The 25,687-nt window shown below is 49.1% G+C and overlaps 1 protein-coding gene across 3 annotated transcripts in view; it reads right to left on the bottom strand.

The window, feature by feature from the left end:
* The window catches only part of egflam (EGF-like, fibronectin type III and laminin G domains), a 108,324-nt gene that overhangs the window by 15,308 nt on the left and 67,329 nt on the right, over positions 1–25,687 (bottom strand). The window contains exons 12-21 of one of the 3 annotated variants that reach the window (XM_080189535.1): positions 24,336–24,436; positions 22,747–22,874; positions 21,591–21,797; positions 17,679–17,804; positions 16,881–17,124; positions 14,731–14,842; positions 10,325–10,441; positions 8,354–8,534; positions 7,509–7,532; positions 4,907–4,985 (exon numbers count right to left, since the gene is read on the bottom strand). In XM_080189535.1, the coding sequence (XP_080045661.1) occupies positions 4,907–4,985; positions 7,509–7,532; positions 8,354–8,534; positions 10,325–10,441; positions 14,731–14,842; positions 16,881–17,124; positions 17,679–17,804; positions 21,591–21,797; positions 22,747–22,874; positions 24,336–24,436 (1,319 nt within the window). Of the gene's footprint in view, positions 1–4,906; positions 4,986–7,508; positions 7,533–8,353; positions 8,535–10,324; positions 10,442–14,730; positions 14,843–16,880; positions 17,125–17,678; positions 17,805–21,590; positions 21,798–22,728; positions 22,875–24,335; positions 24,437–25,687 lie in introns of those variants that run through there. The other 2 variants (XM_080189533.1, XM_080189534.1) reach the window with 2 other exon arrangements.

Below are 25,687 nucleotides of genomic sequence, written 5' to 3'. Positions count from 1 at the left end.
AACCTGGTGTTGTGAGACTTCTTACTGTGCTCACCACAGTCCAACGCCGGCATCTCCACATCTTTGGGCTGTGGGAGGAAACCGGAGCACCCGGAGGAAACCCATGCAGACACGGGGAAGGCGTGCAGACTCCACACAGACAGTGAGCCGAGCTGGGAATCAATCCCAGGTCCCTGACGCTGTGAGGCAGCAGTGCTAACCCACTGTGCCGGATAGAGAAGAATACTGGAGTCCATGGAGTTAATGGAAGAGCGACAGTGTGGATGTGAAGGGATGGAAGGTTGAATAGTTCAGTCTGCCAGGTAGTATAAAGCCGCTTCCTCCCCGCTCCCGAGGTTGGTCCCCGCACTGCTCTGTCTGATACATTAGTGACCTGGGCTTGCAGGTACAGGGAACTATCACAAAGTTTGCAGATAACAAAGAATTCAGAACTGTGAAGAAAAATGAGACAGGGAGTAACAGCCGTCTGGAGGATGTAGACAGAGCAGTGGAAAATGCAGACACAAGACCAGATGAAATTTAACATGGGGAAATGCGCAGTGATCTATTACAGGAGGAAGTTTAACATGGGGAAATGCGCAGTGATCTATTACGGGAAGAAGTTTGAGAAGAGGCAGCATAAACTCAATGATACAATGTTAATGCAGGAACAGGAAGCATTGGGGGTTGGATATACACAACCTCTGAAGGTGGGGGCCAATTGAGAAGGCTGTTAAAATAGCATCCAAGATCTTTGACTTTGAGCTTATTGTGTGACATCCTTCGAATAGCGTCAAGAACTGTTAGAATTCATCAGGAACACAAGATACTGATTGATAATGTGATGGTACTGTGCCTTTAAGAGGTGTATTTTGATCATGTTTCTCTGCAGGATGTTTCTCGCAGGCCCTGAAATTTTGTCGGCGTCATGTTGTCTGTGACTGGTGTCATGTTTCAGTATTTTAATTGGTAAAGGCTCGCAAATTCTTTGTTATATTCTAACTGTATTCTCAAATAAACTTTGTTTGATAAAAGCTCCCTAGGGGGTCACTTGAATCATACCTGGAGTGAAACACCTTCTGCTCAATGTAAAAATCAGAGGTAAACTTAGGGTCTGGGTTAACTTCATAAAACTCAACGGAGTTCCTCGCCTTGGTCTTAATAACAAGAAACGCTATACAAGTGGTTGCATTCAATTGTGTATCGTTTCATCCTTTATATGTTGACTATATGATTTCCCAATGTATTCTAACCAAGAAAGCACCTCACCCTCTGGGCTGATCACTTGCTTTTGGCTCCTCGAGCCAGGTGGCAGTGGCCTGATGCTGTCTTAAAGAGACAGACACAAGAACCACGACGTAGAGGCACCTTTAAATCCTCACAAAACACTGACTAGTGTCACAATCCCAGCTGATGTTGCTTTCTGGATATAGAGGTCCCAGCGTGAAACCTTGGTTCAGTGGATCCTATCAGCTTTCCTGTTTAGAGACGTGAATGAACAGTCACAGGGCTGCCATTTAACTTCTAACAAAAGAATAAAACACTTGATCAACAAGAAAATATTAATAATAATGCACTACTCCCTCACCTCAGCTTTAACTTTACAGATTTGCAAGGATAGCACAAGTTACAAAATCTATTTCATACTTTAATGTTGTCAGTAAATATACAGTCCACATAAACAAATAGGTGAAATGTGGTCAGACGCACCACGCTGTGAAACCAATTGACAGATGCCACCCAAAACAACTTCTGACAGACACAAAGTCATCAAGCTTCTCTGTCATCTCTCTATTCCCCATTATAAATTCTCCTGACCCTGCCTGCAATTGACCCACATTCGTCTTAGCCAAACATCCTTTACAGTCCCATTTTGATGTTGTTTCTGGCTGGTGTAAATTCACATTCACGGGGCAGCACTGTGGTTAGCAGCACCAGGGACCCGGGTTCGATTCCGGGCCACTGTCTGTGTGGAGTTTGCACATTCTCCCTGTGTCTGCACAGGTGCTCCAGTTTCCTCCCACACTCCGAAGATGTGTGGGTTAGGTGGATTGGCCATGCTAAATTGCTGCCTAGTGTCAGGGGGATTAGCAGGGTAAATATGTGGGGTTGTGAGAATAAATTAGACCTCCCTTAATCTGGCGCACATATAATTCTCTAAATTTGCATACCGTTATTGTGGAGTCCAGGAGGCGTAGACAAAGGTCATAGGTAGAAGGAGGATTGGAATGGGGCACTCACTGAATGTTAAAATGGCGGCGTGGGCTTGTAGGGCCGAAGGGCCTGTTTCCTGTGCTGCGTTGTTCTTTGTTAATAGGGCCTGGGTGAGACTGTGGTCGGTGCAGACTCAATGGGCCGAATGGCCTCCTTCTGCACTGTAGGATTCTATGATTCGATATTCTATTCTCCCTCTCTATGAATTTCTTAGTTCTCTGCTGTGTTCCAAAATCCTCCCAATCCTCAGGGTTTTAATTTTTCTGGCACTTTACTGGCCCTTACTTTTAATTTAACACAATCATTAACTTTCTATCTTAGCTGCAGTTGGCTGATTTCTCTTTCGAGATTTCTGTGCTGGAAGGAATATATAGTTGATGTAAACTATGTAATAATTCATTGCCTGTGTATCCTCATTCCTTTTCATGTATTTTCTCAATCCCCCTCAGACAATTTGCCCTTCATAAATTTATAATTTCCTTTGTTCAAATTTAACATCCTGACTTCAGACCAAACAACTTCACTTTCAAACAGAATGTAAAATTCTTTCATATTATGATCACACATCCCTAAGGTTTGTTTATAACAAGAATATTAATTTTCCCCTTCTCGATACATACTGGCAGATGTAAAATAGCCCATTCTCAGGGGACCTCTGCACTGCCTACCTGCTTCTCTCAGTCACCCATTTCCTTTCTACCTGCATAGCCTAATCTGCAGTGTAATTACCTCTTTAAACCTGCTATAGACATTGTGCATCGATGAGGCTGAGAACTAGGGTGACTTCAGCCTCCAGTCAATTAACAAAACCCAGAGCTCAAATTTCTCAGCTCGTGACACTTCCTGGAGATGTGTTCAGGTATGACAGAAGTTGTGTCCAATACTTCCCACATATTACAGGATGTACCTTCCACTGGGTCAAGTGGACCCACCATACTGTAACTTTTAAAAATAATTATTACAATTAGAATAAGTTAAATAACTTAAGTTACTCATCAATCAAGTTCCACTGTACAGCAGTAAGGGTCAATGACTGGAGATAGGAAAAGAAGAAACATTTGCCTCACCAAACAAGGAGGAGGCGATAGCCAGTAGTATTATTGCTAGCCTATTAATCCAGAAACTCAGCTAATGTTCTGGGGACCCGGGTTCGAATCCCACCACAGCAGATGGTGGGATTTGAATTCAATAAACAATATCTGGAATTAAGAATCTACTGATGACCATGAAACCATTGTCGATTGTCAGAAAAACCCATCTGGTTCACTAATGGCCTTTAAGGAAGGAAATCCACTGTCCTTAACTGGTCTGGTCTACGTCTTTCCAGAGACACAGCTCTGATTCTTAACTACTTTCCAAGGACAATTAGGGATGGACAATAAATGCTGGCCAGCCAGCAATGCCCAAACTCCCTCCCTCGACAAACTCCCACTTTACACTCTGTGAACTCGATGTAGTACTGAGGAAGACCTGTTTTCATACTTTCTGTAAAACAACAGATTAAGTTTCTGAAACCCAGTTTAAGTTAGCTGCCAAATTAGTAGCTCAGAGAGCCAGTTATAATCAAGCCAGGATGTGGATAGATTTTTAAGTGAGCTAGCACAGGCACCATGAGTCATAAGAACATAAGAAATAGGAGCAGGAGTAGGCCATCCAGCCCTTCGAGTCTGCCCCGCCATTCAATAAGATCATGGCTGATCTGTCGTGGCTCAGTTCCACATTCCCGCCCTCTCCCCATAACCCTTAATCCCCTCTCTTATCAAAAACCCATCAACCCGCATCTTAAAAATATTTAGCGAGGTAGCCTCCATCACTTCAACGGGCAGAGAATTCCAGAGATTCACCACTCTTTGAGTGAAGAAGTTCCTCCTCAACTCCGTTCTAAACCGCCCCCCCCTTTATCTTGAGGCTGTGCCCCCTAGTCCTATTATCCTTTCTGAGCGGGAAGAGTCTCTCCACCTCTATCCTATCCATCCCATTCATCATCTTATACGTCTCAATGAGATCTCCCCTCATTCTTCTAAACACTAACGAGTACAAGCCTAGTTTATTCAGCCTCTCCTCATAGTTCAACCCCCTCAACTCCGGCATCAGCCTAGTAAACCTCCTCTGCACTCCCTCCAAGGCCAAAATATCCTTGCGTAAGTGCGGCGCCCAAAACTGCACACAGTACTCCAGCTGCGGCCTCACCAATGCCCTATATAGCCGCAGCAAGACCTCCCTACTTTTATATTCAATCCCCCTCGCTATGAAGGCCAGCATCCCATTCGCCTTCCTGACCACCTGCTGCACCTGCAGGCTGGGTTTTTGCGACTCGTGCACAAGGACCCCGAGGTCCCTCTGCACCGTCGCCTGCTGCAGTTTTTCGCCACGTAAGTGATAATCCTTCCTACCAATATTCCTACCAAAGTGGACCACCTCGCACTTGCCAACATTAAATTCCATTTGCCATTTCCTGGCCCATTCGCCCAGCCTATCTAGATCCTTCTGTCGAACGGTCTCCTTCCGTGCAGCATGGTTCTAAGATTTAAATCCATCAATTAGATTCAGCTCTGCCACTCACTCCTGAATATTAAACCATCCAAACCTCTTGATTCTCCAGAATGGGGGCTGGGAGTCAAAAAGCTTGTACTCAAAGATCAAAGTGCTATCCACAGAGCCCAAGACGGGAATGTACCGTGAGCGGCCACAGATGTGGTGATGTGACACTTACCGCTTCAGGAAGTTTGGATGATCGTAGGTGAGATAACTACGGCCAATGAACTGCGGGATTTCAATGGATTCTGTAATAGCTGAAATCACAGAGAAATTCAGTGATGATCTGCAATTCACACACAGCCCTACAGAGGGCAGCCAAGGTTCAAATCAGGAACCTCAACCACACACAGTGGAACCCTTATTGAACATCTCTCTGTGTCGCTGCTTTTAAAGTTTTAAAAAGAATTATTTATTAGTATCACAAGTAGACTTGCATTAATATTGCAATGAAGTTACTGTGAAAATCCCCTCGTTGCCACACTCCAGTGCCTGTTCGGGCCAATGCGCCTAATCAGCACATCTTTCAGACTGTGGGAAGAAACCCATGCAGACACAGGCAGAATGTGCAAACTCTACACAGATAGTGACCCAAGCCGGGAATTGAACCCAGCGCTAACAACTGTGCCCTCCTCTCTTGGGCCAGTCTGAACGTCACCCAGATTAAATCAGACACCCTCTCTCCTACATTGCCCAGGGAGCAGAGCATTAACTCTCGCTGAACACTGGGCAAGATAAAAGCCCCCCGCCACTCCCTCCCCTCTATCCTTCACCCCGCCCTCACCCTTTCTCCGTCTCCCACTCTGCACAGATACCTCTCCCCCAAACTCCTCCTCCCTCTCTCCCCCATCCTCACTTCCTCCAATCTGCAGGCTCAGAGGGTTAGTTAGCTTGTGAGGAAGATTTCTGGGCCGTGAGTTTGGGCTGTCGAGGGGTGATGTGATCGAGGTGTTAAGCATGTTTATAGTTGCTAACGGAGGGCAGATACAGGGAAAATTATTTCCTCCGATGGAGACCGGAACACGCTGAAAATGAAAGCCAGGTTGTTTAGGGGCAAAGTCGGGAAGCCACAGAGGGGAGATTCCTGATTCCTGAAAATCGGGAATCCTCTCCCTCACAAAATAAACTGGGACTCCACTGAAAATCTCAAAACTGAGACTGGTCAGAGAAGGGAATTTAGAGCTACCCAACCAAGGTGGGTAACTTGAGTTAAAATACAGAGCAGCCAGCATCTGACTGATTTGATTTATTACTCGATTCGATTTGTTATCACTTGTTTTAGTATACAGTGAAAAGTATTGTCTCTTACACTTACAGACGGATCAGGCTGGAGTTGCTGAAGGGTCCTCTCCTGTATTTTTGTTCCTGCCAATTATATTGAGTCATGTTCCCAGCTTTGCATTGCCTCAGTAATGAAGGCTCAGTCACCCATAATGCTTAGCGGCTATGAAAGTGCTCTATTCTCAGCAGGGAGCTGAGCCCAGGCATGCTGCAGCTCCCTCTAGTGGACACTTGCATTTGTTGCCGAAGGCGTCTGGGAGCAAGGAGAACAGTCAGAAGTCTCACAAGACTAGGTTAAAGTCCAACAGGTTTATTTGGCAGCACAAGCTTTCGGAGCGCTGCTTATTTGGCAACACTGCTCCAAAAGTTTGCACTGCCAAATAAACCTGTTGGGCTTTAACCTGGTGTTGAGGCACTTCTTACTGTGCTTACCCCAGTCCAACCCCGGCATCTCCACATCATAGCAAGGAGAATTCCAAGGACGCAATTCATAAAGCATCAAAAAATGTCAGGGTCTGTTGCCCTGAGGGTGAAGAAAGCTGACGAATTCTTCGCTGTACAAATAGTGTCACTCAACGCAAAAACAAGGAAGGCAGACTAAACTAAACAATTGGAGTGTTCTGTCCAATTCTGGGCACCGCTGCCAGGGGTGGTGCTGCAGACAGATACAGTAGGGGCGTATGAGGGGCTTCCGTAGAATCCCCACAGTGCAGAGAGAGGCCATTCAGCCCATCAGCTCTGCACTAATCACAATCCCAATCCCACCCAGGCCCAACCCTCGCAACCACTCACTTTTACCCTGCTAATTCCCCGGACACTAGGGTCAATTTAGCCTGGCCAATCCACATAACCTGTACATTTTTGGAGGAAACCAGAGCACCCGGAGGAAACCCACACAGACACAGGGAGAATGTGCAAAGTCCACACAGACAGTGACCCGAGGCCGGAATTGAACCCAGGTCCCTGGCGCTGTGAGACAGCAGTGCTGACCACTGTGTCACCGTGCCGCCCTGAACGTGGGTCACAAATATGCAAGGAATGGACGGATTAGTTTAATCTGGCGCAATGTTCGGCACAACATTGCAGGCCGAAGGGCCTGTTCCTGTGCTGCACTGCTCTATATTCTGTGTTCCAAGTTGCGATTGTTCACCGACCAGGGTTTTCCAATCCTGTTTGCTGCTCAGATCTCCTGGTTCTGTCAGAAGTCACTGGACCTCCACGTTCCCCCATAGTGGGGTGAGGAAATCCCGGCTATAACACTGTTTCTCTCCAATCCACTTCCAGTATCTACTGGTGATTCAGAAGGACAGGACTGAACTTCAGGGAGATGGGGGTCACACACCGGGGTACGTGGGGATCACACTCCTGCTTTAAGGACACCAGCCGTGACACTACTGGGGCTTGAGGCTTGGTTTATTGACTGAAAGGCTTCCCAATGACAAACGCTACCCTGGGCTCCCAGCTCTCAGGACACCAGGATGGATCCTGGAGTTACTTACTGTTCAGACAGTAATCTCCACACTCTGCAGTCCGTACGATGCAAAAGGAAAACACAAGACAGATTGTTAGCGATTCGCAATTCACTTCACACAAGTTCAGCCTTGAGGGGGCGAGCAGGAACAAGGGCGATCAGATCCAGAATCAGCAAAGGGTTACACAGCACACAGGAGGCCATTCAGCCCTTTGTATCAGCACTGGTTCCCTGTGAGATCAGTTCACTCAGTTCCCGGTTTCTCAGTAAGAAGTCTCACAACACCGGGTTAAAGTCCAACAGGTTTATTTGGTAGTAAACCCACAAACTTTCGGGGTTTGCCAGGTGACCGGAGAGTTCTGGTCTGACGAAGGGGCAACGCCGAAAGCCTGTGGGTTTACTACCAAATAAACCTGTTGGACTTTAACCTGGTGTTGTCAGACTTCTTAGTGTGTTTGCCCCAGTCCAGCGCCGGCATCTCCACATCATGACTCCCACTTTCTCTCCAGGCCCCTTGATCGCTTTAACACAAAAGCCACATCCAGCTCCCTTTTGAACATTTCAAATGAACTGGCCACACAAGCTTTCTGTGGTCGAGAATTCCCCAGGTTCACAACTCTCTGAATGAAGAAGTTCTTCCTCATCTCAGCCCTGAATGGTTTATCTTTAAACTGTGACCCCTAGTTCTGGACTTCCCCAACATCATCAGGAACATTCTTCTTGCATCTATCCTGTCCAGTCCCATTAGGATTTTATGTTTCAATGCGATCCCCTCTCATTCTTCCCAATTCCAGTGAGTACAAACCCAGTCGATCCAGTGGCACGGCCTCCTCCTGTTCCTGTCTACGTCTCAGTTCCCCGCAGTTTTCCTACCTCTCTGACACCGCAGCCCATCAAAGCCCAGCGGGCAGTCGCACTCGAAGGTGTCGCGATGGGGAAGGCAGGTCCCTCCGTTAACGCAGGGCTCGCTGACGCACGGGTGGGCCGCGTTCTCCAGGTTCACGCTGGTGCTGAAGTCCTGCCGGAGGCGAATGGTCCGATCGTTCAGGATGACCTAGGAGAGAGGGGGGGAAACGGGACACAGGCTTTCAGCACGGGAATGTCTAGAACCCTACACTGGAAAATGGGGTCTCTACCAGGGGACTGGAGGAGGGTACCAAGACTTTGGAGAGGGGGAGATCTCCAGGAGTTGGGGACGGAGGGGGTGGTGGTTGAAAGAGGCACTTTTAGTGATGGTAGAATATGGACTCCAGGCAGGATTTTCCAGCCCCGCTCACCCTGAGGTCGGAAAATCCTATCTGGGGTCAACTGACCTTTGCATGGTCCAAATCATAGAAACTCTACAGTGCAGGAGGCCATTCAGCCCATCGAGTCTGCACCGACCACAATCCCACCCAGGCCCCATTCCCGTAATCCCACACATTTACCCCGCTGATCTCTCGAGCCTACGCATCCCGGGATACTAAGGGGCAATTCAGCATGGCCAATCCACCGAACCCGCACATCTTTGGACCAACTCGCTACAATTCCTGTGGGCGGGATGGGAAAATTCCACCCGGAATATCGGTTTGGTCCAGGGCGGCATGGTGACACAGTGGTTAGCTCTGCTCCTTCACAGTTCCAGGGACCCAGGTTCAATTCCCAGCTCGGGTCACTGTCTGTGTGGAGTTTGCACATTCTCCCTGTGTCTGCGTGGGTTTCCTCCGGGTGCTCCGGTTTCCTCCCACAGTCTGAAAGGCATGCTGGTTAGGTAGGGTGCATTGACCACGCTAAATTGTCCCTCAGTGTAACCGAACAGGCACCAGAGTGTGGCGACTAGGGGATTTTCACAGTAACTTCATTGGTCACAAGCCTTACTTGTGACCAATAAATAAACTTTACTTTGCATGATGCCAAGGTGCCAAGGTGGCAGAGTCTGCTTCAGAGACAGACAGTTCCGAAGGAGGGGGAGGGGGTTGGTGGCCAGGAGATGGAGTTACAATGGCCTCAGTCTTCCCAACATCGACTGGGGAAATGTTTCTTATTCAGTTTTGGATCTGCGGTAAACAGTAGAGGAATAGTGAGAGATGATGGTCAGATGGTGTTGGATGTTGTCTGCACATACACACTCACACAGATACACTCACAACACATGCCTGTGTACACAACATGCACACTCACAATACTAACACACGCACACACACACTTGCATATACATAAACATACACACATACATAGACACACTAATGACAGGTACAGATACATTACACAATCATACATGCATGTACAAGTCTGCCCACTTACAAGCCACATACAACCTCACTCACACTGTTCACACACACATCACATAAACATACACACACGCACAAACGCACACTCACGGCACAGTGGTTAGCACTGTTGTCTAACAGCGCTAGAGATCCAGGTTTGGGTTGATTCACTGTCTATGTGGAATTCATACGTTCTCCCCATGTCTACATGGGTTTCCTCCAGCTGCACCGGTTTCCTCCCACAGTCTGAGAGACGTGTGGGTTAGTTGCATTGACCCGAACAGGCACCGGAGTGTGGCAACGAGGGGGTTTTCACAGTAATGTCATTGCAGTGTTAATGTAAGCCTTACTTGTGACACTAATAAATAAACTTTAAAACTTTGATCACGCACACCGTCTCCCAGTGATGCAGTGTATTAGGATTGCTGGGGTTATATCAGCTCAGTCACTCAGCACTGGGTGTACATGGTGTGAGTTGGGATTTGGACACTGTGTATGTTTCAGGGTCAGAGCTGGAGCTGGCCTTCAGCTCCTGAAACCTCACAACAACCTCAGCGTGAATTATTCGCCTTGTTTCTGACAGACTGGATCTTACATTCTGGATGCTTCCTGTGAATGGCTGCACCACCTCAGAGTTCTTCCTGATGTTGTCGTAGTCAGGGACTCCACCAAAGAATATATCCGTGTTACACTTAATCTGTGTGAACCCTCCCTGTTAGGAAGAGAATGAGGCACACATAACCACAGAATCACTCATAGAAACACAGAAACTAGAAGCAGGGGAAGGCCATTTGGCCCTTCGAGCCTGCTCCACCATTCATTTTGATCATGGCTGATCATGGAATTCAAAGAACAAAGAAAATTCCAGTACAGGAACAGGCCCTTCGGCCCTCCAAGCCTGCACTGACCATGCTGCCCGACTGAACTAAAACCCCCTTACCCTTCCGGGGACCATATCCCTCTGTTCCCATCCTATTCATGTATTTGTCAAGATGCTCCTTAAAAGTCACTATTGTATCTGCTTCCACCACCTCCCCCGGCAGTGAGTTCCAGGCACCCATCACCCTCTGTATAAAAAAACTTGCCTCGTACATCTCCTTGCCCCTCGCACCTTAAACCTGTGCCCCCTAGTAATAGACTCCTCCACCCTGGGAAAAAGCTCTGACTATCCACTCTGTCCATACCTCTCATAATCTTGTAGATTTCTATCAGGTCTCCCCTCAACCTCCATCGCTCCAGTGAGAACAAACCAAGTTTCTCCAACCTTTCCTCATAGCTAATGCCCTCCATACCAGGCAACATCCTGGTAAATCTTTTCTCTACCCTCTCCAAATTCAATATCCATTCATTTCAATGTCCCGATTCCCCCTACTCCCCATTTTCCTGGATCCCCTTTAGTCCCAAGAGCTATATCTAAATCCTTACTGAAATCAGACAACGTTTTGGCCTCAACGCCGCACTCTGGGTGAAGACATTTCTCCTCACCTCATTCCTGAAAGGTTTATCCCTTATCCTCAAACTATGACCCCTAGTTCTGGACTCCCCCCACCATTAGTAATATAATAATTATTACTTCCTCAGATAAGGAGATCAGAACTGTACACAATACTCTAGGTGTGGCCTCACCAAGGCCCCTGTATAATCGCAGCAACACATCCCTGCTCCTGTATTCCAAACCTCTCACAATGAAGGCCAACATACCATTTACCTTCTTTACCGCCTGCTGTACCTGCATGTTTACCTTCAGTGACTGGTGCGCAAGGACACCCAGATCCCTCTGCACACTCCCCTCTCTGAATGTATAGTTTATTCAGATTTATAGTTTATTCAGATAGTAATCTGTCTTTCTGTTTTTGATAACCTCACATTTATCCACATTATACTGTATCTGCCATGCACATACACACACGCTCAGCCTGTCCAAATCACACTAAAACCTCTCTGCATCCTCCTCACAGCTCACCCTCCCACCCAAACTTAGTGTCATCTGTAAATTTGGAGTTATTATATTTAGTTCCCTCATTTAAATCATTTATATATAATGTGAACAGTCAGGGTCCCAGCACTGATCCCTGCGGAGCCCCACTGGTCATTGCTTGCCATTTGGAAATAAAACATTTACTCTGTTTCCTGTCTGCAAACCGATTTTCTGTCTGTCTCAATACACTACTCCCAATCCCACACACTTTAATTTTACACGCCAACCTCTAATGTGGGACTCTGTCGAAAGCCTTCTGAAAGTCCCAATAAACCACATCCACTGGCTCCCCCTCATCAACTCTACCAGTTACACCCTCGAAGAATTCCAGTAGATTTGTCAAACACGATTTCCCTTTCAGAAAGCCACACTGACTCGGTCCGATTCTGTCACTGTTTTCCGAGTACCCTGCTATAAAATCCTTGACAATGGATTCTAGAAGTTTCTCCACTACCAACGTTGATAATTGCCTGTTTTCTCTCTACCTCCCTTTTTGAATGGTGGGGGTTACATTAGCTACCCTCCGATCTGTAGTAACTGTTCCCGAGCCTATAGGATCTTGGAAGGTGATCACCAATGGATCCACTATTTCTCAGGCCATGCCCTGAAGTACTCTGAGATGTAGATTATCAGGCCCTGGGGATTTACCCACCTTCAGTGCCAATTTTCCCAACACCATTTCCCTACCAATACTGATCTCCATCAGTTCCTCCCTCTCACTAAACCCTATGCCTCCCCACCCCCCCCGACCCCCCGACATTTCTGGAATGTTATCTATGTGATTAAGTGGTGATGAATTCAATTTTCTTGAGGAGCGAGGATTAAGGTCAAAGTGTTTAGGATGATCAAAGTATTTGATGGGGTGGACAGAGAGGGATTATTGATGAGTTTACAAGGTGCAGAATCTTCGAAATGAGAGTCAAACTGTCCATCAAAAGTACTTTTTCCACACAGAGGGGTGTGGAACCCTGGAACGCTCTCCCTCAACCAGGCTGCCGAGGCTGGAGGGTCAGTTGGAGCTTTCCTGTGGCTGATTCCTGTTGGGGGGGATCCACGTATATGGAGAACAGGTGGATGAATGGATCTGAGATGCTGATCAGGCCTAATCAAATGATGCTTAGAGGGGCTGAGTGGCCTCCTATTGCCCAGATGACCCTCAAACCTCCAAACTCCATTAATTGTCTATTCTCTCCAAACTCAGTGATGTCAAGCAATATCCTTCACCCTGAATAAACTTGAATAGATATACATCCAGCTGAATAGCTATAGATATTGGGGGTTGGGTTAGCTCAGTTGGCTGGACGATTGGTTAGTGATGCAGAGAGGTGCCAACAGCACAGGTTCAATTCCCGTATCGGCTGAGGTTATTATTCATGAAGGCTCAACCTTGCCCCTCACCTGAAGTTAAAGGACCTATGGTCACCTGGGTCATACAGTGACATTACCTGACCTACATTAGATATCCAGCTGTGTAGATGGCCAAGCCACCGCATTGGGAAGCCATTAGGGTTGCCCTCCTACAGCCTTTCCAGGTCATCTCAACTGCACATTGAAGCTTGCTGGAGTGTTTTTCAATCATGTCGCCTCGCTGGAAAGGCCACCTCTGGGTTCAAACATTCATGAAATATCGGAGCAGAATTAGGCCATTCGGCCCATCGAGTCTACTCCGCCATTTTATCATGGCTGATATACTCTCATCCCCATTTTCCTGCCTTCTCCCCATAACCTTTCAACCCATTACCAATTAAAAATCTGTCTGACTCCTCCTTAAATTTACTCACTGTCCCAGCATCCACCGCACGTTGGGGGGGCGAATTCCATAGATTCACAACCTCTGGAAGAAGGAGTTTCTGTTTTAAATTTGCTGTCCCTTATCCTAAGACTATGTCCTCTCGTCCGAGAATGTCCCACAAGAGGAAGCATCTGCTCCACATCTACTTTATCCAGACCTTATTATCATCTTGTACACTGCAATTTGATCTCCCCTCATTCTTCTAAATTCCAGAGAGTATTGGCCTACACTGTTCAATCTCTCTTCACACGACAAACCCCTCCTCTCTGGAATCAATCTAGTGAACCTCCTCTGAACTGCCTCCAATGCCACTACATCTTTCCTCAAATAAGGGGATTAAAACTGGGCACAGTACTCCAGGTGTGGTCTTTCTTGCTGGTTGCCCTTGTGAAGATAACAGTTAACTGCCTCATTTTATTCAGCTGAGGGGCTTGGGAGGCTATTTCAGAAACTAGTTAACCTGGAGTCACAGATCAGCCGGAAGGAGTGAAGGTAACAGATATCCTTCTCTCATCTGTTCATTAATTCTATTTAAATCCTCACGACAAGGAACAAAAAAAAAGGTCATGAATGTAGCCCAGTCCATCACACAAACCAGTCTCCCATCCATTGACTCTGTCTACACTTCCCTCAGCAAAGCAGCCAGCATAATTAGGGACCCCACGCACCCCGGATGTTCTCTCTTCCACCTTCTTCCATTGGGAAAAAGATACAAAAGTCTGAGGTCACGTACCAATCAACTCAAGAACAGCTTCTTCCCTGCTGCTGTCCGACTTTTGAATGGACTTACCTTGCATTAAGTTGATCTTTCTCTACACCCTAGCTATGACTGTAACACTACATTCTGCACCCTCTCCTTTCCTTCTCTATGAACAGTGTGTTTTATCTGTATAGTGCCCAAGAAACAATACTTTTCCCTGTATCCCAATACATGTGACAATAATAAACCAAATCAAATCAAATTAAAGCTGCCATGATGGGATTCGAATCCATGGGTCATTAGTCCAGTCTGTAGTCACAATGCCATCATCTCCCTCGAGTGTGGATAGATGCCACCACTAAGTACATAGCTGCCACATCTGATATCGTTCACTAAACCTGCCCCAAACATTACTCACTAACAAATTCTTACTCCACCAATCCGATTCCTCTGTGTTGCTCAGTGGGATCCAGTTGGAGGCTGTTTCAGAATCCCCCCTCCCCCAGTTGAACAGCAGTGGTTGGAACTCACCTCGGCCATCCCCTCAATAGGCTGCTGGTCATCGACCTGTAGGATGCCGTTCTTGGCTGTGCGAGAAAGCTTCACCTCGTGCCATTGGTTCAGCGCAATGGGATCCTTACTCCTGCCGGGCAAAACAGTCCAATCAGCTTTGGGAGGAGGGGCCGGGGGAGTTCACACAATCCACATTATGTAGATAGAGGGAGGGGCTGAGGGGCGCGGGGAGAGGGTGGGGTTGAGGGGATAAACGGATATGGATTGAGTTTTTAATTTGGACAGTGTGTATCAGCAAGACTATTTGAGTATGGGAGGCATCACAATTGAGCCCAGATTTCCCCGTCCCTCCTGTTGGAATCCTGGCCTTTCCCTGGCGCTGATTATTAATAAATCCCAAAGGATCTTTCCCACCTCATTGTGCTGCTGACTGGTTGGCCCATTGGGGTTAGTGAAGGCAGAAACAGAAGCTGGGATCTCGCTGCACGCTGTGTCGGACTGTCAGACTGCCCGCTGAATTTATCAGTGACACTGGGGCAAGGTTAATCATGTTCTCGCTCACAATCTACTGCTCAGATCAATATTCTTGTAACACTGAAGATCAGATGTCACAGATTGATCAAGGACAAGATATTAAACAGAAATTTAAAGCTTTACCCTTCAACAAGCCTGGTTAGTGTTGTCAGAGACAAAGAACGAAGGAAATTACAGCACAGGAACAGGCCCTTCAGCCCTCCAAGTCAGCACCGACACGTAACACCTTTCTAAACTAAAGATCTTTTGTCTCTATGCAGTCCGTATCCCTCCATTCCCTCCTTATTCATATATTTATCAAGGTGCTTCTTAAATGTTGCTATTGAATCTGCTTCTATCATCTCCTCTGGCAGCGCATTCCAGACACTTACCACCCTCTGTGTAAGAAACTTGTCTCTCACATCTCCTTTAAACTTTCCCCCTTTTACCTTAAACCTGTGTCCCCTAATAATTGTTATTTCTACCCTGGGGGAAAAGACCCTGACTATCCATTCTATCCTTGCCTCTCATCATTTTGTAGACTTCTGTCAGCCTCCAACGTTCAATTGAAAACAAACCAAGTTTGTCTAATTCTCCCCTTGGCTAGTACCCCTCCAAACCAGGCAACATCCTGTTAAACCTTATCTGTACCCTCTCCAAAGCCTCCACATCCTTCTGGTAGTGTGGCAACCAGAACTGTACGCAATACGATGACACAGTGGGTTAGCACTGCTGCCTCACAACGCCAGGGACCTAGGTTTGATTCCCAGCCTAGGTCACTGTCTGTGTGGAGTTTGTACATTCTCCCTGTGTCTGCATGGGTTTGCTCTGGTTTCCTCCCACAGTTCAAAAGACGTACTGGTTAGGGTGCATTGGCCATGCTAAATTCTCCCTCAGTGAACCCAAACAGGAGTGTGGCGACCAGGGGGATTTTCACAGTAATATCATTGCAGTGTTAATGTAAGTCTATTTGTGACACTAATAAATAAACTTTAAAATATTCTGACTGTGTCCAATTCTATCCAGCTGCAATGTGACTTGCCAATTTTCAGAATGGGAGATGCTGACAGTGATGTTTTCATGATGTGGAGATGCTGGCGTTGGACTGGGGTAAACACAATAAAAAGTCTGACAACACCAGGTTTAAGTCCAACCGATTTATTTGATAGTAAACTCACGAGCTTTCGGGTTAGCCCCTTCGTCAGGTGAATGGAAAGTTCTGGCCTCAGACAGAGCACATAACTGCTCAGACAGTTTACAGATTACTGATTAGAATGCGAACCTAATTCACCAAGGGAGAATTTAGCATGGCCAATGCACCTAACCAGCACGTCTTTCAGACAGGGCGAGGAAACCAGAGCACCCAGAGGAAACCCATGCAGAGACTGGGAGAATGTGCCAACTCCACACACACACACACACACACACACACACACACACACACACACACACACACAATGACCCAAGCTGGGAATTGAGCCCAGGTCCTGGCGCTGTGAGGCAGCAGTGCTAACCACTGTGTCACCGTGCCACCCAGATGGTTAGCTTGATACGTCTGATTAACATCTGCTCCTGTATGACTGGGTGGGAAAGGGGGGAGTGGGAGTGGGAGCGAGGGGGTTAGCCCGCTGTCCGTGTTAAAGTTGAACTCTGACCTGATGGCAGCGGTTCCTGAGCCACAGTCGAATCGGAATTCCACATGCCTGTCCACGAGGTTGAGGGAGATAAAATCCTTGCTGGATGTGTCGTAGCTGTAGAGGATAACCCCACTGGCAGCCTCAGGCCGGAAGCTAATCTGGAACTCCATGAAGGAGAGATAATAATGTGGTTCCATGGGCCAGGGCAAGCTAGCGTAGGACATCAGGGAAGCATTAAACTGTGGCACAATCAGTCTGAAAGCTGGAGAGAAAGAAAACACAATCAGAAAAGAGCATGGGGTTGGGTTACAAATTGTGAAGTTCTGGAGACAGATACAGTGCGATATTTAGCCAGAGACATTTAGAGTTAGGACTACAGAACTTAACACATGAATACTTTGATATCCCTTCCTAGCAGACACCCTCTGCTGGTACATGTGTATGGTAGCCTCACATAAACACAATGTAATCTTCAATCTTCAATAAATGTTGCCAAAATGGTGAAACGTGCAGAAAACATACAGGCGCTCACGCACACACACACACGCACTGACAAAGACACAATCACACACACTTATCAATGCCAATGAACCCTAAATGATATTGCCACTGCTTATCTACTGACCTGTATCTTAGCTTATTTACCCAATTCACCTGAATCAACTCTTCCCTCATACCATTATCCTTATTTAAGACCTTATTTAAGTTGAAGACGCACTCACACGCACGCTCATACACACGCACACACTTACAAAGGCGCAAACACACATAGTCACCAATACCAATGGAGAGAGATCACAGGTGAGGAACACTTACCTTGCTCACAGCGTCTGCCTCGAAAACCCCTGGGACACAGACACAGGTAGGAGTCAGCTCTGTGCGGGACACATCTTCCTCCATTGACACAGGAGACCTGGTTACACAGTCCAGAACTGCACTCTCCTGCAAACAAAGGCCAGATTGGGGAGGGCCGAAGAGAGGGGCGGGGCGGGGCGGGGCGGGGCGGGTGGAGGAGAGTAGGGGGGAGGGGGGAGGGGGAAGGGAAGAGGGTGAGTATGGGGGTGGGAGGGGAGGGGGAGGAGAGAAGGTAAAAGCAAATCAATGGTTACTGTGTAGGCAGCCAGCTGGTTACCCCAGGAAAATTACAACAGCAAGTTCAGAGTAAAGGGTTAGGTAACCATGATGACATCCTGGGTGCCAGGATGAGGAAGGCAATGGGCCAGAAACTTCTGGGAAAACCAGAGCCAGCAGTTCATCTGAAAACCCACAGAATAAGAATCAAAGCCCTGAAAGTGTGATTGCCAACACAGACACATTCCTGGAGATTCATCACATGACCTCTAACATTGCACCCCTACCACAGGTCACCTGATATCCTCACCAATCAGAGAGCAAACCCTCATCGACACACTGCCATCCCACCAATCAGAGAGCAAACCCTCATCAACACACTGCCATCCCACCAATCAGAGAGCAAACCCTCATCAACACACTGTCATCCCACCAATCAGAGAGCAAACCCTCATCAACACACTGTCATCCCACCAATCAGAGAGCAAACCCTCATCAACACACTGTCATCCCACCAATCAGAGAGCAAACCCTCATCAACACACTGCCATCCCACCAATCAGAGAGCAAACCCTCATCAACACACTGCCATCCCCACCAATCAGAGAGCAAACCCTCATCAACACACTGTCATCCCACCAATCAGAGAGCAAACCCTCATCAACACACTGCCATCCCCACCAATCAGAGAGCAAACCCTCATCGACACACTGCCATCCCCACCAATCAGAGAGCAAACCCCCGTCGACACACTGCCATCCCCACCAATCAGAGAGCAAACCCTCATCGACACACTGCCATCCCCACCAATCAGAAAGCAAACCTTCATCGACACACTGCCATCCCCACCAATCAGAGAGCAAACCCTCATCGACACACTGCCACCCCCACCAATCAGAGAGCAAACCCTCATCGACACACTGCCATCCCACCAATCAGAGAGTAAACCCCCGTCGACACACTGCCGTCCCCACCAATCAGAGAGTAAACCTCCATCAACACACTGCCGTCCCCACCAATCAGAGAGCAAACCCTCATCGACACACTGCCATCCCCACCAATCAGAGAGCAAACCCCCATTGACACACTGCCATCCCACCAATCAGAGAGTAAACCCCCATTGACACACTGCCGTCCTCACCAATCAGAGAGCAAACCCCCATCGACACACTGCCATCCCACCAATCAGAGAGCAAACCCTCATCGACACACTGCCATCCCACCAATCAGAGAGCAAACCCTCATCGACACACTGCCATCCCACCAATCAGAGAGCAAACCCTCATCGACACACTGCCATCCCCACCAATCAGAGAGCAAACCCTCATCAACACACTGCCATCCCCACCAATCAGAGAGCAAACCCTCATCGACACACTGCCATCCCCACCAATCAGAAAGCAAACCTTCATCGACACACTGCCATCCCCACCAATCAGAGAGCAAACCCTCATCGACACACTGCCACCCCCACCAATCAGAGAGCAAACCCTCATCGACACACTGCCATCCCACCAATCAGAGAGTAAACCCCCGTCGACACACTGCCGTCCCCACCAATCAGAGAGTAAACCTCCATCAACACACTGCCGTCCCCACCAATCAGAGAGCAAACCCTCATCGACACACTGCCATCCCCACCAATCAGAGAGCAAACCCCATTGACACACTGCCATCCCACCAATCAGAGAGTAAACCCCCATTGACACACTGCCGTCCTCACCAATCAGAGAGCAAACCCCCATCGACACACTGCCATCCCACCAATCAGAGAGCAAACCCCCATCGACACACTGCCATCCCACCAATCAGAGAGCAAACCCTCATCGACACACTGCCATCCCCACCAATCAGAGAGCAAACCCCCATCGACACACTGCCATCCCACCAATCAGAGAGCAAACCCCCATCGACACACTGCCATCCCCACCAATCAGAGAGCAAACCCCCATCGACACACTGCCATCCCACCAATCAGAGAGCAAACCCCCATCGACACACTGCCATGCCCACCAATCAGAGAGCAAACCCTCATCGACACACTGCCATCCCCACCAATCAGAGAGCAGACCCTCATCAACACACTGCCATCCCCACCAATCAGAGAGCAAACCCTCATCGACACACTGCCATCCCCACCAATCAGAGAGCAAACCCCCGTCGACACACTGCCATCCCCACCAATCAGAGAGCAGACCCTCATCGACACACTGCCATCCCCACCAATCAGAAAGCAAACCTTCATCGACACACTGCCATCCCCACCAATCAGAGAGCAAACCCTCATCGACACACTGCCACCCCCACCAATCAGAGAGCAAACCCTCATCGACACACTGCCATCCCACCAATCAGAGAGTAAACCCCCGTCGACACACTGCCGTCCCCACCAATCAGAGAGTAAACCTCCATCAACACACTGCCGTCCCCACCAATCAGAGAGCAAACCCTCATCGACACACTGCCATCCCCACCAATCAGAGAGCAAACCCCCATTGACACACTGCCATCCCACCAATCAGAGAGTAAACCCCCATTGACACACTGCCGTCCTCACCAATCAGAGAGCAAACCCCCATCGACACACTGCCATCCCACCAATCAGAGAGCAAACCCCCATCGACACACTGCCATCCCACCAATCAGAGAGCAAACCCTCATCGACACACTGCCATCCCCACCAATCAGAGAGCAAACCCCCATCGACACACTGCCATCCCACCAATCAGAGAGCAAACCCCCATTGACACACTGCCATGCCCACCAATCAGAGAGCAAACCCTCATCGACACACTGCCATCCCCACCAATCAGAGAGCAAACCCTCATCGACACACTGCCATGCCCACCAATCAGAGAGTAAACCCCCATTGACACACTGCCATCCCCACCAATCAGAGAGCAAGCAGACTCTTAACCGTTTGGATAATTCTTGTCATTTTTCCCCTATTTCTGATATTTTCCGTTTATGACGACACCGGGGATCGGTATTCGTTAAAGTGCCACACAAAGGGTTAATGGGCAAAATAAGAGCTCATGAAATTGGGGGTAATATAATAGCGTGGACAGAGGATTGGTTAATGGGTCGAAAACAGAGAGTGCGCATAAATAGGGCATTTTCAAGCAGTGACTGGTGGAATGCCAGAGGGATCAGTGCTGGAGTTGTAGCTGTTTATAATCTATATTAATGACTCGGGTGGAGTTGAGGATTATCACATCAGATCATTCATGGTCTCACTGAACGGTGGAGCAGACGCGATGGGCCGAATGGCCTACCCTGCTCCCGCTGTATAAACGGAGCTACTTCAGATGATTAAAAGACTCGATAGTTCCTGCTGGGGCAGAACCTTAAATTTAAAGCCAGGTTATTTTGGGGTAGATCAGTCTGGATGGGCTGAATGGCTTCCTCCTCTCCCTTAGTTTGGGATGGTGTTTCCAGGGGGGCTTTGTTAAACCGGCTCCACGCTGATCAAGCGATGAAGGGAACCTAGCCCCCACCCCTTCCACCCCTGTCCACCCCCCTCCCCCCTCCTCACTTCCCCCCTCCCCCTGCCTTCCCTGCCCTGCCCCCCACTCCACCCCCCCCTCCACCCGCTCCACACACACACACACACACACACACACACAGGACAGGACACTCAGAGTCTGTCACACTCACCTACATCGGCCCCGCTGACCGCTCGGCCCAGGGGCCAGGCCCTCATGCTGACCCGTCTGCCGTTAATGAGCAGAGACTGCACGCACCCTCGGAACCCCCGATTGGTCCCTGCTACCTTGGCTAACCAATAGACACTGGGAGCTCCACCAAGGTAGAGTGGTGAGCGGAATGTGATCTTTGTATAGAGACCCTGAGGGGGAAGGAAAACTCGGTCAACACACAGAAAGAGAGAGACAGAGAGAGAGAGAGTGACAGACCATCCCCTCCACCCACACCGCTCCTGGGTAACACTCACCCTGCCCCACCTCCCCTCACCCTGCCTGCCCCCCTCATCCCCCACCCTGCCTGCCCCCCTCATCCCCCCCCACCCTGCCTGCCCCCCTCAGCCCCCCCCACCCTGCCTGTCCCCCTCAGCCCCCCCCACCCTGCCTGTCCCCCTCAGCCCCCCCCACCCTGCCTGTCCCCCTCATCCCCCCCCACCCTGCCTGTCCCCCTCATCCCCCCCCCACCCTGCCTGTCCCCCTCAAACCCCCCCCCACCCTGCCTGTCCCCCTCATCCCCCCCCCACCCTGCCTGCCCCCCTCAACATCCCCCCCCATCCTGCCTGTCCCCCTCACACCCCCCCACCCTCCCTGCCCCCCTCACCCCCCCACCCTGCCTGTCCCCCTCATCCCCCCCCACCCTGCCTGTCCCCCTCACACCCCCCCCCACCCTGCCTGTCCCCCTCACACCCCCCCACCCTGCCTGTCCCCCTCACACCCCCCCACCCTGCCTGTCCCCCTCAATCTCTCCATTTCCACTTCCCTCCTCAGTCACACTTCCCTGCCCTCCCGCTCGCTCCTCTTCTGCTGGCTCTTCCTGTCCTCCCTCCCTCCCAATCTCCTTCCCTCTTCCTCCTCCCTCTCCTGTCCTCCCTCCCCCTCTCTCGGCTTTCCTCTGTTCCCTCTCTTTAACCATCTCTCCTCCCTCCTCCCTCCTCCTCCTCCAGTACAATCCTTTACCTCCCCGACCCCTATCGTTGCCAACCGCCCTCTCCCTCCCTCTCCTGGGTCAATCCTCCTCCGCTCTCCTCATTCCCTCCCCCCGGGCCTCCCTCCCCTCGCCCTCTCCCTCAGCCCCTCCTCCAGGGGGAGCTCACCTTGGATTTCCCTGTGACTTGGGGTGTCATTGTCCAATCGGAGCCAGCCGTTGATGCCATGTCTGTAGATGGTGACGGTGTGCCAGTGCCCTGCCTGTACCTGGCTCTCGCTGACCAAGACGGCAGCCCCAGTGCCACAGTTAAACCTGGAGGAAAAGAAAAAGACTTACATTATGTAGCACCTGTCATACGCTGACTGGATAGCCAATCTTGTGCACAGTAAGATCCCACAAACAGTGATGTGTTAGTGATGAGCCAATCTGCTTCCTGTGATGTTGATTGGAGGGACAGCAATGGGGCAGGACACCAGGGGGAAGCTCCTTGCTGCCCCTTAATAATCGCACAGCCTCGGTTTAACAGGAAGCAGCTCCTTCGACAGTGCAGCACTCCCTCAGTAAGGAGTCTAATGCTACATGTGTTGATGTTTTGTCTCTTTTACTCCGCAGGTGTGTTGGTCCACCTTGTTGTCTAACGAGGGGCGTACACACGGTGGGTCGTGCGTGGGCTGCTCTTGGAGGTTCCGAGAGTGGCCTAGTACTTCATGTCGTTAGTGTATACTTAATCCTGGACCAGCAGATGGGCACCACAACAGCTCAGTGACTATCACTGCTGGCTGTGCAGATACATGGATTTGGGCCTGTATCTGTGGGAGTTTGCACATTCTCCCCGTGCTTGCGTGGGTTTCCTCCGGGCGCTCCGGTTTCCTCCCACACCCCAAAGATGTGCTCTTAGGCTGATTGGTGTAACAAATTGACCCTACACTATTCTCCCCTGAATCTGGTTTCCAATGGGGTACCATAAGCGTAGACACGGGTCAAGGTAGGTGTAGGAAAATGCTTTGTTAAGATGGCGGCGCAGGCTTGTTGGGCCGAAGGGCCTGTTTCCCGTGCTGGGTTGTTCTTTGTTCTTTGTTCTAAGCTGCGGTCAATCAGGGTAGTGGAGAAGGGAGGTGAAAGGCAGTCATCAGGGACTGTGTAAACGCATAGGCCTGCGTAAATACAAGGGGCTGTGCAAAATGCAGGGGGCTGTGTAAATGCCAGGGCACTGTGTGAAAACAGGGAACTATTTAAACACAACTGACTGTGTAAACGCAGGGGTGTGTGTAAACGCAGGGGTGTGTGTAAACACCGGGCTGTGTGTAAACACAGGGGTATGTGTAAACGCCAGGCTGTGTGTAAACGCAGGGGTGTGTGTAAACGCAGGGGTGTGTGTAAACGCAGGGGTGTGTGTAAACGCAGGGATGTGTGTAAACGCAGGGGTGTGTGTAAACGCAGGGGTGTGTGTAAACGCAGGGATGTGTGTAAACGCAGGGGTGTGTGTAAACGCAGGGTTGTGTGTAAACACCGGGCTGGGTGTAAACACAGGGGTATGTGTAAACGCCAGGCTGTGTGTAAACGCAGGGGTGTGTGTAAACGCAGGGGTGTGTGTAAACGCAGGGATGTGTGTAAACGCAGGGGTGTGTGTAAACGCAGGAATGTGTGTAAACGCAGGAATGTGTGTAAACACAGGGGTATGTGTAAACGCTGAGCTGTGTGTAAACACCGGGGTGTGTGTAAACGCAGGGGTGTGTGGTGTTTTAGTTCACGTTGTAGAACGCTGCGGCTGACCTGAACTGAAGGTGTCGGCGGATAATTGCGAGTGAAAGGAAGTCTCCGTGTCCGCTCTCAGTCTCTCCGCAGTACAGCAGTAACCCGTCTTCCACATCTGCCTGCAGGAGCAGGACACAATAACACAGGAACATGAGGGACGGAGTAACCAGGGGCACTGACCATCCGACCGAGTGGAGGGAATGGACTCAAACAGCCTCAGCCCATTCACCATCAGGACAGGGCCAGGCCATTCAGCCCATCGTGTCTGTGTTAGCCCTTTGATGGAACAATCCAATTAGTCACACCCTCCTGCACTTTAATCTACGACCTTGCTAATTCAAGTATTTATCGAATTCCCTCTTGAAAGTTCCAATATAATCTGCTTCCAGGCAGCACCTTCCAGACCTCAACAAGCCACTCTCACCCCTTTGAGCTTTCTTGTCATTCACTGTCAATCTATATCTTCTGGTTGTTGATTCTCCTGCCAGTGGGAAGATTCTCCTTATTTACAACGTCGAATGCCTCAATTAAATCTCCTCAGAAGACTAAGGAAATTTGGCGTGTGTGCTACAACTCACACCAACTTTTACAGATGCCCTGTAGAAAGCATTCTTTCTGGTTGTATCACAGCTTGGTATGGGCTCCTGCTCTGCCCAAGACCTCAAGGAATTACGGAAGGTCATAAATGTAGCCCAATCCATCACACAAACCAGCCTCTCATCCATTGACTCTGTCTACATTTCCTGCTGCCTTGGCAAAGCAGCCAGTATAATCAAGGACCCCACGCACCCCGGACATTCTCTCTTCCACTTGATTCCATTGGGAAAAAGATACAAAAGTCTGAGGTCATGTACCAACCAACTCAAGAACAGCTTCTTCCCTGCTGCTGTCAGACTTTTGAATGGACTTACCTTATATTAAGTCAATCTTTCTCTACACCCTAGCTCTGACTGTAACACTACATTCTGCACTCTCTCATTTCCTTCGCTATGAATGGTATGCTTTGTCTGTATAACGCACAAGAAACAATACTTTACGCTGAATCTCAATACACGTGACAATAATAAATCAAATCAAATAGACAGTTTACTCAACTCTATAGACAGTTACGTGGGTACGATGGGTATAGAGGGATGTGGGCCAAATGTGGGCAATTGGGACTAGCTTAGGGGTTTTAAAAAAAAAGGTGGCATGGACAAGTTGGGCCAAAGGGCCTGTTTCCATGCTGTAAACCTCTGTGACTATAAACCTCCAAATCTCTTAAGCTTCACTGCTCTAAGCAGCAGAATCCCAGCTCCCACATGGAAAGTGCTAGAAGTACACAGCAGAACAGGTGGAATGGAGGTCCGTGTGTTTCAGTGCAGAGGGTG

This window comes from Carcharhinus amblyrhynchos, chromosome 5 (assembly GCF_965287045.1).
Source record: "Carcharhinus amblyrhynchos chromosome 5, sCarAmb.v2.hapA, whole genome shotgun sequence".
In the NCBI taxonomy this organism is placed as follows: Eukaryota; Metazoa; Chordata; class Chondrichthyes; order Carcharhiniformes; family Carcharhinidae; genus Carcharhinus; species Carcharhinus amblyrhynchos.
This window is presented reverse-complemented; position numbering and strand designations above follow the sequence as displayed.